The sequence below is a fragment of the Candoia aspera genome, chromosome 2 (assembly GCF_035149785.1).
Source record: "Candoia aspera isolate rCanAsp1 chromosome 2, rCanAsp1.hap2, whole genome shotgun sequence".
Lineage (NCBI taxonomy): Eukaryota > Metazoa > Chordata > Lepidosauria > Squamata > Boidae > Candoia > Candoia aspera.
The window spans coordinates 151,593,841-151,609,851 of record NC_086154.1 but is presented as its reverse complement, the minus strand read 5'-3'; the positions used below and the strand labels follow the sequence as shown (position 1 = coordinate 151,609,851).

The 16,011-nt window shown below is 40.4% G+C and overlaps 1 protein-coding gene across 5 annotated transcripts in view; it reads right to left on the bottom strand.

Moving 5' to 3' along the window:
• Positions 1 to 16,011, bottom strand: part of LOC134490932 (intercellular adhesion molecule 5-like) — a 37,162-nt gene that overhangs the window by 6,491 nt on the left and 14,660 nt on the right. Inside the window, exons 1-5 of one of the 5 annotated variants that reach the window (XM_063294318.1) lie at positions 15,060 to 15,977; positions 13,889 to 13,986; positions 2,225 to 2,485; positions 928 to 1,245; positions 315 to 593 (exon numbers count right to left, since the gene is read on the bottom strand). The exons of 2 other annotated variants lie outside the window; for them this stretch is intronic. In XM_063294318.1, coding sequence (XP_063150388.1) covers positions 315 to 593; positions 928 to 1,245; positions 2,225 to 2,485; positions 13,889 to 13,940 — 910 coding nt within the window. In that variant the 5' untranslated portion in view covers positions 13,941 to 13,986; positions 15,060 to 15,977. Of the gene's footprint in view, positions 1 to 314; positions 594 to 927; positions 1,246 to 2,224; positions 2,486 to 13,888; positions 14,403 to 15,059; positions 15,978 to 16,011 lie in introns of those variants that run through there. 2 more of the 5 variants (XM_063294317.1, XM_063294313.1) reach the window with 2 other exon arrangements.

Sequence of the window (16,011 nt, the reverse complement as noted above, 5' to 3'; positions counted from 1 at the left end):
TAATGGCTTTATGTCAGATCTAAGCTCTGTATATATTTAATTTGAGTAAGAATATTGGTTTGGTTCACCCTAAAATAGTTGTTCTTGGGTCTCAATGGCAATATAACTGGGATCAATTACCTATCGCTTCAACTCCACTGGTTTCAAAGGGCTCTCACTTCACTTACTTAGACTGATCCAATCCATTACTGACATTTTGTTTTTCAAAAGAAGGCAATTTAACTTCTAAGTTCTTTTAAGTTTGTTCAAGCGGATGGAAGGAAACCCACTCTTCTAACTCTCTCTGTGCTAATAATTACAGATATGAGACGCACCAAACACATTCACCGTCTTCTTTGCGTTTTTGGTCACTGGCCCCAGAGAGACCGTGCAGATCAACTCATGCTCTCCAACTGAGGAAGAGGTCACCACAGCCTGGGCACTTGCTTCGTCCCCCATCACACTGGTGTTGAAGGTCACAGGCCTCCTTGCAAACCACAGATGAAACATGGCCTCTTCGGCTGGGGAAACCTGAGGTGCGTCACACGTCACTTTCATCTTGGTCCCAGCTTCTAAGGACAGGTCAGCGTGGAGCTGGGGAGCACCTGCAAAATCTGCCACAGAAGTAAGAGAAACCATGTCAGTTATTGCAAAAGAAATCACAGCCACGGTAGTACTCTCTCTCAAGCCTCTTTCTCATCGAGTGCTGGAGCAACTGTTGGGGACATCAAATCTACCCAAACAAAAATCAAAACAGTTGGATCAGCATAAAGGCTGAGCCAAATGTTGGAGTATAAAAGAAGTCTATCAATATTTTTCAATAGTCTCAGAAGATAAAAATCTCTCCTCAAAGCACCCTTAGCTGTGCATTTTAAGAGAAGCAACTTAAAAATTAAATCTTATAAACAATATCCAAACAAGGAATTGGAGCAATTACTGTGATCTCACCAAAACTTTCTAATGATATGCTGTGGGATATGTTTTTCAGGAGTGGCCCTCTTGGTCTCAGATCCAGGGATGTTTGGCAGGTGACTGTCTTGTTGTGGTCACTCTGCTGAGCTATAATGCGATGGCTCACCGCAACAGGACCAGCTTCAGGTTCAGTATGATGCTCAAAGGTCTTTACCAGAAGTTGCTCTGCCCCTTTCAACAAGGTCACAGTGAGGTTCTGGATAGGGGCTACAGCAGAAACCCAGCACGTCAAGTTATACGGCTTGCCCACTTCCATCTTTGGAACTGTATCCAGTTTGATATGGTCTGGAGGTTCTGGAACAGAATAAAAATTCCTAAATCAACTTCTTTGATTAGACTGGAGTAGTTATTCTATAGCATCTTAGGAATATAGTTTCCTGTGCAGCCCAAATAGAATGCCTGATTTCTATATCCCTTTGGAGGCATTAGATTACATTCCCAAACCTCCAGTGAGGGAAACTGTTTGTTGTTTGTTAATCTCTTACTTTTCAGTGGCAGCCACCAAAGGAATGTAAAGTTTTTTGCATAGAAGTACACATAGGCTAGATTCATACAACATGCTAAACCCAAGTTAACAAAACACATCTGCTTTCTGTGCATATCAAACTTACTATTATCTCATCAAGTGGTAGTCTGCTTCATGCAACAACCTACAGGACAAACCTGGTTTCCCACAACCAGCTGAAACACAAACAACACAACCTCTTTTACCATAATCTCATAATCACAGTCCCAGTTTTGCCTCAGGTGGGCGGGAGGAATTTGCCTCTGGTAGAGGATTGATATTTGAGTAAAAAAGAAGAGAGGTGCTCCTTTGCATTTGCATGCCCTTTCCAACTTTTTGCCATTTATGTAGCTAAAACCAGAAGAGTTTATAGAGGCCCTTTCCATTGGTGAAACAGGATGCCATGTCCTGAACCCATGGCCACACAATACATTTGGCTAGTTGGATTCTGTAGGTAAATTTCTGCCCTCAGGGTTTGACACTGCACTTCCTGATGCAACCACATCCTTTCTTGAGTTCATCCTGAATTTGAGCCAGGTCTTGAAGGGCTGACAGCCATCTTGTTCCCACTGCTGTCCTTAAATTAGCATCCCTTAGAGCAATAGTTCCCAGCCTGTGCAACTTTGAGATGGGTGGACTTCACCTCCTAGAATTATTAGCAAAGACATGCTAGTTGGAGAATTCTGGAAGTTGAAGTCCACCCATCTTAAAGTTGTCCAGGTTGGAAAACACTAGAGCATAACTTACACAATCCAGCATGTGACTTACTATAAATAATGATGTTTGCCTTTGGAGATTTCTTCTGTTCACTCCCACAGTCAGCGTAGCACAATGGACTGGCTGCCCAGTGATTGACATCACTGAGATTAAATGCTCTCCAACTGGGTCCCTCTCCAATGGGAACCTTTGTGAAGGCCGTCTCAAGACCAATATTTTCACAACTGGCACTGCAGTTTAGCACAAGAGAACCTCCGAATTCTACCACAGGATTTTCTGGCCAAATTCTCACAAAGTCTTCCTCTGCTGTGCCTGAAATCAAAACAGAGACAGCGGGTGCAAAAATGAACTGAGACAGATGAGTAGGGGAAAAGTTAAAATTAATACTGAATAGTAGGAAATCCAATGTGTTCCAGCTCAGACGTAGACCTTCAATAGGGACAAACTTAGGAACATTTAAAATTCTTACCTTGAAATAAATTCAAGGTACTGTTTCTATGCCACTCCAATCATACCTGATTCTGGGTTGCTTACAGACCTCCAAACAGTAGTAGAATTAAAAACGGAAGACTCGGCTATGTAATAGTATGACTTATTCAGGCTCTGAGGAACATCCATAGCTCATGTCAGCAATGATCCTCAAAGGAAGAAGAAACAAACCTCAGGACCCAAAGTCTGTTGAAACAACCAAGTCTTAAAAGCCCCACAGAAAGATAAGAGAGTTGCGTCCCATCTGGTATCAGGCCAGGAATGTTGTCCTACAGAAGTCAGGCAGTGACTGAGACAGCCCAGCCCCAGGATCCCTGCAGAGGCCATTCCCTAAGGGTCGGTATCTAGAGGGAGCCTTTTCTTCCAGATCTCAAAGGAGAGGCAGAGACTGCCAGGAGCAGGCAGACCCACAGGCATCCAGGTGCTGAATAAAGAAGGCTTTGAAGGTGACAACCAGCCCTCCCAGTTGCAGTCAGAAACTAAGGGTAACCAGTATGGCTCTCTCAAAGCAGTTGTGGCCTGTACTGGCCAAGCAAAAAGTGTGGCTCTGCCCTCAGTTTCAGAACCATTATTGGACTGGACTAAGATTTCAAAAAAGAAAATGAATGTCCAAAGTCACAACTGTTAGTATATTGTTTTCTGCTACAGATTAAGGTTACTATGGTAACTAATCATTTTGGCCGGGTTAAGAGGTTGAATTTAATTGTCCCCTTTTCAGGTGTTAATAGTGGCACTGAGGGGGAGGAATCTTGCCTGGACTTGTTTTAGTTTCAGTTTCCCTTCTCTTTAGGCATGTAGAGAGTATGCAGCTGAGGGAGATCTCTCTTCTCTCTGAGAGCCTGTGAAAATGCAGAAGCCTGTAAATATGTTTTTGTACTTTCTGTAAATAAATTTATTTTTATAGAAATGCCTGGTGTGTGACTTTTCTGATGTCTCCTGGGCCAAATGCTTTCTAGCACTCTGCCAAGAGGTTATGGGCCCAGTAAGCAGCCCAGTAAACCCAGTAAAACCCCAGAGAGAATAGAGAGATCAGCTCCACACTTCATGCACAATTTAAAGGCAGGTAGCAAAGACCTGTGAAGATTTTCATTGGAGCCACCTGGAGATTTTCCAGCAACTGCCGGTCTACAGGACAAAGAAGCCAGCTGGGGTGACTTGCAAAAGAAGGAAGAAGCCATGGCTACCTCCCAGCCCTCAGCGATGCCTCTGGAGCGCCTATCAGAGACCAACTATTTGAATTGGGCCCTGAAGATGGAGATGTATCTTCGCAGAGAGAATCTTTGGCTGCCAGTTGGTGAGCAACCCCCCCAAAATCCCAGTGCTGAATGGCTTAGGCAGGATGAGCGGGCTAGAGCTACCATTATCCTGGGAGTTGAGGACAATCAGCTAGTCCACGTGCGAGGTATGCAGTCTGCAAAGCAACTTTGGGACGCTTTGAGAGACTTGTATGTAAAGGCAACAGCAGGGAGTAAGGTTACCCTGACAAAAAAGCTGTACAAAGCCTACCTTGCAGAAGGAGATAGCCTTCCTGAGCACCTGCATCATATTCAGCAGCTGTTTGTTGAGTTGCAGGAGAGAGGAATGGAATTTACACCTCTCACAAAATCCTATATCTTCCTGTCCTCACTGAATGAAATGTGGAACACACTGATTTGTACCCTGGAGGCTATGCCTGAAGCAGACCTCACCCCATCGTATGTTACACAGCGCTTACTCACTGAATGGGAGAAGAGAGAGGAAAGATCCCCCCCCCCCCATCTCTTCTGGAAAGCTGCAGTACCAGAAATCAAGGGAAAAAAAGCTGAGGCCACAGCGCTAGCTAGCCAGTGATGCTTCACTTGTGGTTCAGCTGGACATTTGCAGAAAGACTGTGCCTTGAGACCCAAGAGTAGAAAGACAGAGAAGAACACAAGGGCAACACAGAAGAAGGCTCTTCAGACAACCCAAATTGCACAGGTTGCTGAGAAGGGTAATTCTGATGTATGGGTGTTAGATTCTGGGACCAGTTGTCATTTATGTAATTGTAAAAGCTCTTTTGTGTCACTGTCTAAAACTGAAAGACAAAGTGTATCTTTGGCTGATGGGTCTGTCACCAAAATTATGGGACAAGGTGACTTGTATTTATCCTGCTTGGGAGAAACTGTAAAAGGTGTATTGTATGTGCCAAATTTACAATCAAACCTTTTATCTGTGGCACAATTGGCTGCAACAGGGTATGTCATAACATTTAAGAAAAATGGTTGTGAGATACGTAAAAGTGGAAAATTGTGTGCTACTGGTATATTAAAAGACTCCTTGTTCATTGTGCAAAATGCAAGGAAGCCAAGCTGCAAGGCTGCAGTTGGCAACACTCCATATCATGACCAATGTGTACACCTGATGCACAGGAGATTTGGTCGTGCTAATTTCAAGTATATAGCACAAATGCCACAGCTGTGTGCTGACCTAAAGATAAAACCCTGTGACAAATACTTAGATTGTGTAATTTGCAAAGAATGCAAAACACTAAAAGCTCCTGTGAGTAAGCACAGTGACAGAGTTACAACTAGACCTTTGGAAATTGTACACTCTGACATTATAGGTCCTTTTGCTCCAAGTCTTGGACAAGCAAGGTATGCAATGACCATCATTGATGATTTCTCAAGATACACATTTATCTACATCTTAAAACATAAAGATGAGACATTTGAGAAATTTAAAGGTTTTGTGACATGGGCAAATGGAAAATTCCCTAGGCCTGTATCTGCACTCCAATGTGATAGAGGAGGAGAGTACCTTTCTCACAAATTCAAAAGGTTCCTAGTGGAAAAGGGGATAGAACAAATTCTTTCTAACCCTTACACCCCTCAGCAAAATGGTGTTGCTGAAAGAAAGGGCAGAACCTTGCAAAATGCAATGGAATGCATGCTTAAAGATTCACATTTATCTTTTAAGTATTGGGGAGAGGCCATATCTACTGCCACTTATGTACAAAACAGATTGTATAACTCTGTGATTCAGGACACTCCATTCCACTTGTTTTATGGTGTGAAACCAAAGGTAAACCATCTTAGAGTGTTTGGTAGCACTGCATGGGTTCACATTCCAAAACAGCAGAGAAGGAAAGGAGGCCCCACAACAAAGAAAGCTATCTTTGTTGGCTATGAACAAAGCCAAAGGAGCTACAGGTTCATAATGGGAGAGAAATTAATAATTAGCAAAAGCACTTCTTTTGCTGAACAAAACTGGGGGAGATTAAATTCTAGCTCTCCAGTTGCTCTGACCACAAGAGAACAGCAAGGACTTGCTGATGGCGATCTTTTGCCTGATGAGGGCATTAAACCAGAAAAGCAAACTGAAGATCTGTCTGATGAGACAGATGCTTCTCAGGAAAGTGATAGGAGTCCAAACTTAAGCCCTGTATTACCTCGCAGATCTCAGAGAAGTAATAAAGGCGTTCCTCCATCATGTTTTCAGGCTGAAACAGTAAAGCCTTTTCACATATTCACAGAACCTGAGTCTTTAGAACAAGTGAATGCTTTACCACCTGAGATTGCACAAAATTGGCATTCTGCCATGCAACAGGAGTTAGCATCCTTGAAAGAAAATAAAACATGGAAACTGGTAAATCTACCTCCCAATGAACGCTGTCTAGGTTGTAGGTGGGTTTTCAAACTGAAAAGGGATGCTGATGGCAAAATCCAAAAATATAAAGCAAGGTTAGTTGCAAAAGGGTTCACTCAAAGGAAAGATTTAGACTTTGACAAGACTTTTGCACCAGTTACTAAAGGTGAATCAATTAGATTACTGTTAAAAATTGCTGCACTCAAAGGAATGTCAGTTCACCTTTCAAACATTCAAACTGCATTTCTCTATGGTGATTTAGACCACAAATTATACATGCAGCAACCCCCTGGCTATGAAAAATGGGAGAATCTGGTCTGTGAACTGCAAAAGTCAATCTATGGGTTAAAACAGGCTGCTAGATCCTGGAACCAAAAATTAGATGAAAAACTGCAGAATTTTGGTTTTGAAAAAGGAAAAGCAGATCCCTGTGTATATATGAAGAAAGACAAACAAGGCTGTATGTAGCTATGCATTTATGTTGATGATTTGCTGCTGTTCACATCAACAGAAAAACAAAGGCTTGATTTTGAAGCCTGCATGAAAAGCCATTTCACATTTAAAAAAAGCCTTGGAACAGTAACAAATTACCTAGGTTTGGAAATACCCAGGGAGAAGGATGGTAGCTTTCTGTTAAACCAAAGGGGAGATAATGTTAAAATATTGTGAATGGAAAGACATTCAAAGTTGACAAAGAAAATTGATTTGTGTCTCTTTCTGTAGCATAAAAAGGGGAGTGTTAGTATATTGTTTTCTGCTACAGATTAAGGTTACTATGGTAACTAGTCATTTTGGCTGGGTTAAGAGGTTGAATTTAATTGTCCCCTTTTCAGGTGTTAATAGTTGCACTGAGGGGGAGGAATCTTGCCTGGACTTGTTTTAGTTTCAGTTTCCCTTCTCTTTAGGCATGTAGAGAGTATGCAGCTGAGGGAGATCTCCCTTCTCTCTGAGAGCCTGTGAGAATGCAGAAGCCTGTAAATATGTTTTTGTGCTTTCTGTAAAAAAATTTATTTTTATAGAAATGCCTGGCGTGTGACTTTTCTGATCTCTCCTGGGCCAAATGCTTTCTAGCACTCTGCCAACAACATCCTTTACATATATATCCAAGAATTTAATTTAGTGGAGATTTGGATATTGTGTGATTCCAACATACTGTGTTATCTACCCCACATGACACATGTTCAAAGCTCAGTTATTTTTTAATGTCATGTTTCTTGGCTAATTTAGGTGTGTTATACAACAGTTTTAATTTCTGATCATGTACTTGTGGTAATGTCATTGACTTTGAATAAAAATATCCCAGTTAATGGGAGATGATATTTTAACACTTCCTTGCTGAAACAATCATAGTCTGTGGAACAGCAAAAGAAAGATATAGGCATTTTTTTTCTAAATAAATAGAGATTCCACTAACATGGGGATAGTATGGGATACTGTTAAAGCACTTATTTGTGGTAAAATAATAGCCTGTTACTCCTGGCAGAAAAAGATGCATGCATCACAACACAGAAAAATTGAACTAGAAGAGAAAGAAAAGAAAAAAGAAAAGAGAAAGAAAGCATTCAAAGACTATGTTGCAAAACAGATTCAGGAAGCATATCATGCTTTCAGGTTTACTAACCTGGAATTGGACGAATTGTATTCTTTGGACACAGAATATTTTTCAAAAAACCAATGTAACAAATGTATTGGGAACAGGGAGAAAAACCTGGGAAATGAATGGCTTCATGTATGAAACATTTGCAACAAAGTAAAATAATATCTTTAATAAGAGATTCTCCAGGAGCAAATTAGACCAATTATAATGAAATTAAGGTTTAATATTTAGAATGCTATAAAATTTATATACAGCTGGTGACCATATAGATAATTTTAAAAATATAATAAATCTTTCAGAAATTTCAGATGTATAGTCAAGTGTGTTGGCTGCACACCTAATGTTATAGAAAATCTGTGAGATTCTAGGTATGTTATGTTGGCCCCTGGAACAGAAGGGATAACCATAGAATGGCTTAAACAAAATCAAGGAGAAAGTAGCTCCTATATTTCAGACATTTTATGAAAATAAATAATTTTCATTTTATAAAATAAACAATTAAAATAAAATTGTATTGAATTTTATATTTTGCTTTTATTGTAAACTGCCCAGAGTCCCTCCTTTTGGGAGATGGGCGGTAATAAAATTTGATAAATAAATAAAATAAAGCCCTGCTAGCTTCTTACTATGAAGCTTATATCTCTGTAATTTGGAAGGCTGGTAAGAATTATTATTGGTATAATAATAATTCTATATTGGTATAATAATAATTCTATATTGGTATAATAATAATTCTATATTGGTATAATAATTCTATATTGGTATAATAATAATTCTATATTGGTATAATAATTCTATATTGGTATAATAATAATTCTATATTGGTATAATAATTCTATATTGGTATAATAATAATTCTATATTGGTATAATAATAATTCTATATTGGTATAATAATAATTCTTACCAGCCTTCCAAATTACAGAGATATAAGCTTCATAATAAGAAGCTAGCAGGGCTTTATTTTATTTATTTATCAAATTTTATTACCGCCCATCTCCCAAAAGGAGGGACTCTGGGCAGTTTACAATAAAAGCAAAATATAAAATTCAATACAATTAAAATAATTATTGCCTGCTTTCTCTCTTGTATATTGTTGTTATATTGGTGAGAAGATTACTGAAGGTACTACTCAGAATAAATCTTTCTGCACAATATGATTTCACAAAAAGGCATCAAGTTTCAAGTCATATAAGACCTCTGGTTGATAGAATAGCCCTGAATGCTGATAAACATGAAGTGTTAGCTTTGTTCGTTGCAGAAAAAGTTTCCAATATGCTGAAAATCAAATTTTTGGTTCAGATGTTGCAGACATTTGCTTTAGAGTCCAAGATGAGAGGTTTTTTTTAATGAGCAGCCAGCATTCAATCAAGTCCAAGGGGGAGACCAGCTTCCTGTAGAAGCCAGCATAGTTTAAAGACCAAGAATGAAGTACACAAAGCTGGATGGTCACAGAAAGTTGTTCCAACATGCACTTCACCCACATGGAATCATAAATGCAGAAAATTCCTAACCCCAAACAACTAGGGTTCAGGAGATCTAGTAGAGCACCTGCTCTGTCAATCACTAAGGTGGAGGTTCTACTGTTGGTGCCCCAGAATCTTCCAGTCACTCTCAGAAAGGGCTTCCTGTTGTCAGCTTTTTTAGATGTTCCCCCCTCCTTTTTGATATTATTAAGGCACCCATCGAAGTCCCATGTTTTCATCTATGTCTTCCCTGTGTGAATGGTGGAGACAGATTTTATTTTTATTTTATTGTGTTTTTTTCTGTCTCACATCCATTTTTATGTATGTTTTATTGTTACAGTTTAAGCATGATTATTTTTCAATTTCTTCATAAAACACTTTGAAATATTCATTGGAAATGGGATATAGAGATTATAAACAAACAAACAAATGTTGCAACTGTACTACTAGGAATCTTGATTTTCTGTGAGTTATAGATTCAATATACTGGTATTTTATATTTTCAAAATATTGCAGTTGTGCAGCTTTATAGTCATAATATGTGGTTGCTACTTTATGATTTAAAGTCCTATTTTAGATTAAACCATAGGTTATGAGACTATTGGCTTTGAGATTATCATGAAAAGTGCATGAAGGGGGAAGTTATTTTTTTTCCTTTTCCTTTGCTATACTTATTTTTTCTTTCTTTCCTATTTTTCTTTCTATATTATTTTTTCTTTTTTTTGCACTTTATTTTTCTTTTTTTCTTTTTGTAGTTTGCATTAGTTTTTATCTGTTTAACATTATGTTTAATAAAACCATTCTAAATGCTTTTCCTAAGCAATTGTTGTGCTAGCAAAATCAAAAGAGTGACGAGAAATCTGCAATTAGACCTCTTGCTTTTAAGCAACAAGAATGATAGAAAATAAAATGCGAGGATTGGTTCAGATTTCAAAGAGAACAAACTTAAATTTAATCAGATTCCTCGTGATATCCTCTGCCTGACTTCCATCAGACAATCAGCAACATTAAGCAAGCTGCTCAGACTTGGTGGTTACGATCATAGGAGATGGAGCTGTCAATCAAAGCATGACAATGGAAAGCACCTCCTTCCAGTTTATATTTCCGGGGTGGGGTCTGAGGCGAGAGGGTTTTGGCAGGTGTGAGTGGAAGGACAGACTGAAGGAGGCTCAGAGGCTTGGGAAAGCCTTCATCTGTCAGGGAGACAGAGCTAGGCGATTTTTAGTGTCAGAGTACATTAGCACCAAAGAGACATACTTTGTGAGAAAGGTGAAAGGTCCCCTGTGCAAGCACCGAGTCATGTCTGACCCTTTGGGGGGACGCCGCCTTCGTGACGTTTCCTTGGCAGACTATAGTGGGGTGGTTTGCCATTGCCTTCCCCAGTCGTCACCTTCCCCAGCAAGCAAGCTGGGTACTCATTTTACCAACCTCGGAAGGATGGAAGGCTGAGTCGACCTGAGCCGGCTACCCAAGAATCCAGCTTCCGCTGGGGTCAAACTCAGGTTGTGGGGAGAGTTTTGGTTGCAATACTGCCGCCTACCACTCTGCGCCACACGAGGCTTAGATACTTTATAGGAGAAGGCAAAACTGCTTTAAAGTTATTTTTAAGTTATTTAATAAAAGTCAGTGTGTTCCTGTGTTAACCAGATGTCTGGGCTACCCTGCATCTTCCCCACATTCCACCCAGTTACTTTTCCTTAGAGCAGTGTTTCTCAACTTCAGCAAGTTTAAGATGTGTGGACTTCAACTCCCAGAATTCCCCAGCCAGCCAGCCAGGCTGGGGAATTCTGGGAACTGAAACAGAAAAGAGGTTTAATAGTGGCAGCAGAACAAAAGGATAATAAAGGAACTGATTCCCCCAAACAATGCTGTATGTGATGTAAAACAGCAGGCTATTTGTCTTAGTAAAGACACAAGCAGGCATTGAGCTAGTAACATTGAGCCATAGTTTTGATACAGTCAATTGACTAATCAATAAAGTTATATTACTATTACATTGAGTCATAGACTTAAAATCTGACACCAAGGCATTCATGGTATTTGTCTGACAATTGTCTCTGAGAATGACTTCCTGGGATGTTATTGTCAATGACATCCTTCAGTTCCATCTTTTCCTTTCTCTTTTGGGGTTCTCTCTGATGATGCTTTTTGTGGGCGATCACTCTGCCTCAATTAGGGACTATTAAAACAGCACAGATTTTGCCATCTGCTATTTATCTTTTTCTTTCTTTTTTCTTCATTTGCATCTGTCTCTCTCTCTCTATAAAGTTAAGGAATTCTCCATCTGGAAGTACACAAGGTCGAAAGTTGCTATGACCTATTTGGGATCATAGTCAGGGTGAGACACCACCATGCCTGGAGTTCTGGCTGTGCTCACTGTATTTTATCCTTTTGGAAAATATGTTTTTTCTTATATACCATACTGAAAATGCAAGATCGTTTTAAAATAGGATCATGGATCCTTTAAAACATAACAGAGGCAGGTGACATTCCCTTTCTCCAGAATAGAAATATTACAAATCCCAACTTCTTTTCTCACCCAGCTTGGAACATTTACAGCATTTCTGATGTTTCACCATCTCTACAGAAAGGTGAGTTAGGAAAGGACTCTTACTGTCTCCTTTTCCCCTCATGAATCCTGAGTTGAGAATGGAAATGAATTTGCAGTTCAGGAAGAGTAAAACTGATCTAAAACTGCTTGAAGAGCTTCCTTTCCTTTTCCTTTTTTTCCTTTTCTTTTTTCTTTCCTTTCCTTTTCCTTTCTTTGCCTTAGAGTCAGTCTTGACTCCTGGCAACTACCTGGGCTAGTCCCTGCAGTTTTCTTGGCAAGGTTTTTCAGAAGTGGCTTGCCCTTGCCAGCCCCCTAGGGCTGAGAGAGGGACTGGCCCAAGGTCACCCAGCTGGCTGCGGTCTCCTGGTTTCTAGCCTGGTGCCTTAACCACTACACTAAACTGGCTCTCTGAGTAGTTTAGTGGGAGATTTTATTATTTATTACAGCATAAGGAAAAAGGCAATGGCAAACCACTCCTGAAAATCTTGCCAAGAAAATTGCAGGGACTTGTCCAGGCAGTCTCCGAGATATCAGACATGATTGAACAGATTTAAAAAAAAAGGATAATACCCTTCTCCTAGACACCTTCCATCATACAAAACAATGAGAATTTGCATTGCAAAGCAACAGTTTAAAATCCAATCCCAAGTATTAATTCAGTAGCTTGGATTTCCCCACCCTTTCCGTTTCATGGGCCATAGACTTTCAGTGGAGAAAAATTATACTGAGCTAGGATGCTGCTGGAGCAGAAATTTGGTGGAATGTATGTGGCTGAAATGACGGTTCAGCTGGCCCTAGATTCCCAATTGCCCAAATAGAGGGTCTCAGCAGGTGCCCTGCTGCACCCCATCACAAAGCGGTCTCAAATATCTCTCTTACAGTTCTTGCCCAGTTGGACTGTCAGAATTCTGACAACATACTTAAAGCAGACACAAATCAATTTGAAAAAAGCAAGATGCAGAGAATATTACAGTGGGAGACTTTTTGCTTTTTGTTTTCTGAAGACCAAACAAATGCTAAGAATAAAGGTAATCAACAATGCAGGAAAGTGAATGGAGTTAAAAAGGAAAAGTATATCCTTGCTGTTAAAAGTTGAAAACCACATCTTTTTGAAAATTAAAAAAAAATTCTCTTGTTTCTGCATTTTAGTTTTTTTCTTTCTTTGTAGTTTTGTTTTTTGTAGTTTTTATTCTTTTCTTGAAACCTAATAAAATTTACTATTAAAAAAAGGAAAAGCTTTGGGGCTGCTGTCACAGACATTAAACTATAGAGCCATACTTAGGGCTGGGGGATAGTGAAAGAGAAATACGTGTTTTGCTGGCTTCTGATACCTTTTTCTGAGAACTGGCCACACAACTAGGACAGCCATTTTGTGAAGCAGATTTCAATTGTTTTTATCTTTTAATGCTCCTCTACATACTGGTATGTATGAGGGCTGGAAGGATCAAAGTCAGATACAAAGGGCCAAAACTCAGACATGTCCGTTATAATGGCTTTCTGCTCTGTTGCACCTTTTCTAGCATCTGTGATAAAATCAGCTTATCAAAGAGCAGCAGCTTTGCATTCCTGTCTGCTAGCCTTCATGTTCAACTAACGGTCTGGCGTTAGCCTGACATGGCAGCCAACCTGGATTTGCTACTAAGTATATACAGAAGCTCAAATAAGTCCCAAAGAATGTGCAGTATGGGCATTCATCTCACTCCCACTTTAAGGTAACTATATTTTATCAGACTCCTTCTGAGAGCACTTTCTCTCCTTTTCATGCTTTTGCCCTGAGACACCTGGGAGAACACTGGTCTTCAGAATGGAAAGAAAACGTGCCTTTTGAACCCCACAGACCTCCACTGGTGCTGGGGCAGAAGGCCACGTTCTTTCATTGGGGCCTCTTGTCATCATCAACAGGGTGCAGGATGAAAGAGCGGATGGTTGTAAGATGGGGAGGGTCAATGGATCCGATTAATCTCAGAGAGGCACCAGACCGGCAGGAGAAACAGAGGATTTCTTCCTTACCTTGAGTAACAGCCCAGGCTCCTACAGCAAGAAAGAAGAGAAATCTCTGCATGTTGATCTCTCAGTCTCTTGGGTTGGGTTCTGGTCTGGGTGGATTCCTGGAAAGAAGCAGGTCAATCCGCGTCAGTCCAAACGGCTGAAGAAAGCGAGGAGCTGAGGCAGTGCAAGCTCCTGCAGTCAAAGCTGCAAGTGGCTTCTGGAAGCACACTTACAGAATAGTGAGCTTGATATTTATGCAGCTTCCAGGAAATACTTGCTTCCTTCTCATTCTGGCTCACTGGGCCAGCTCTTCCGGCCTTGGCTGCCCTAGTTTTTCCCCTCAAGAAGTCACCTTTTTTCTTCATCACTGCGATCTACTCACTCTTTCAATAACCTTTCTTGCTCAGCCATTCTCAACTCAACACACTCCCTTGCAGCGCCAGCCTCCATTATTCATATCATTTTAAGTGTCAAGTGGCCATAGCCTTTGATTTTTCTTACCAGTTACCTCTAAAAATACAGTATTACATCAAAATTCAAATACTAACGAATTTCCTTTGTCTGGGGCAATCTTGACGTTTTCACTTTTTGCTTTCCCACACTAACCGCCTCCATTTTAAAACTTAAGAAAAAGGAACTTGCATGTTCAAATTTTTTTGGTGCAGCGTGTGAGTGTGCTTCTGTGTATGAATATACATATGTGTATACACTGTATGTGTGTGTATGTGTGTGTGTTTTTATATTCCATGAATAGGTCAAATACTGCTATCTTATGTCTTAAGATACCTGTTTCACATTTTAAGTAGTAATGTGCATGAGTAGTACTTTGATAAGCAAGCATTTCCTGTTTCAATTTACCCCCAATATTTTCCCCCAGAAGAGTAATTGGACCCTCCACCCCGTGTTTCCATTTCTAATTAGTCAGGTCCCCAAAGCCATCATCAAATGCATTGGGATCTGTTTGGTCTCATGTACTGGTAAGGAGTGAAAGATCCAGTCTGAGTGAGCCGAAGCAGTTTGGATACACCCCGGCATGACTGGGCTGCTCAGTGAAAAGCAACAGTCCTTTTATCTCTTGCAATTTTACTGGGGTTCTGACTGCATGGGAATCCAGCGGATGTAGGTCATGAGGGCCATTTGTACAACCAACCCTACCGACGTGACTCTGCTCCTTTTATGGCCAAAGGCTCACCATTATTCTGTCTACCAGCGCAGCTTGGTCTATACGTGATGCCAAAATCACCCATATTTCTACCTGCCCTTTTTTCTTTTCCTTTTCCTTGAAACTAAAAAGCTTGCAGTAGTTCTTTCAAACATCCAGATTTTTTTCTTCTTCTCAGGGTCACAAATAAAGGACTGAGCGTGGGAGGGAGCTGAGAGATTTCACAGCATGTTACAACTCAGCAACCTCCACTCCAAGGTAGACATGCTGTGTGTAGGCTGAATGCCTGGGCACTGTTCCTGGAGCCCCACCACTGGGAACCAGCATGTCCCATCCTCTTTCTCAAAGGCCTTGCTGTCTCATGACTTCCAACCCCCTCCTCTTTCAAGTCCTGGTATTTCAGAATTAAAGGACTTCAATGGCATGTTAAAAGGGGAAGGGAGGAAAGTCACCCATTTTTCCCAGGCTGGACATATGTGCTCATATGATCATGTCCCTTTCATTCTCCAAGCTGAAATGAATGGCCAAAGGTCACCCTGTTCCTGCCTGGCCCATCAAGGTACTCACCCATTCATTAAGAGGAGATGGGGAAAAAGTTACTCTTTTGCACAGGGTTTTCTTCTGGCACAAATGTATTTCTTTCTGTCCAAGAACAGTCCTTCAGCATGTGTGACTGCATTTTCTATTTCTCACAAAAGAATATTACACTCTAAAATCAGTGGTTCTCAGCCTTCTGTATCTTAAGGTCCATCAGTCTTTCTGTCAAGGAATCTGGGTCCCAGCATGATAGAAACAAAAAGCCTTTTTTCCCCCAAGAAAAACGTATGTTGACAGGTATTCTGTGGTCATATTTGTCCTTCATAGTCATTCTGAGGGCTTGAAGTTTCAATGAGTTACCATGTTGCCTCCATACATTCTACTTCTAAGTCCCATCTGCAGTACGTGTGCAACCAATGGAGAACCACTGCTCTAAGTCCTAGGG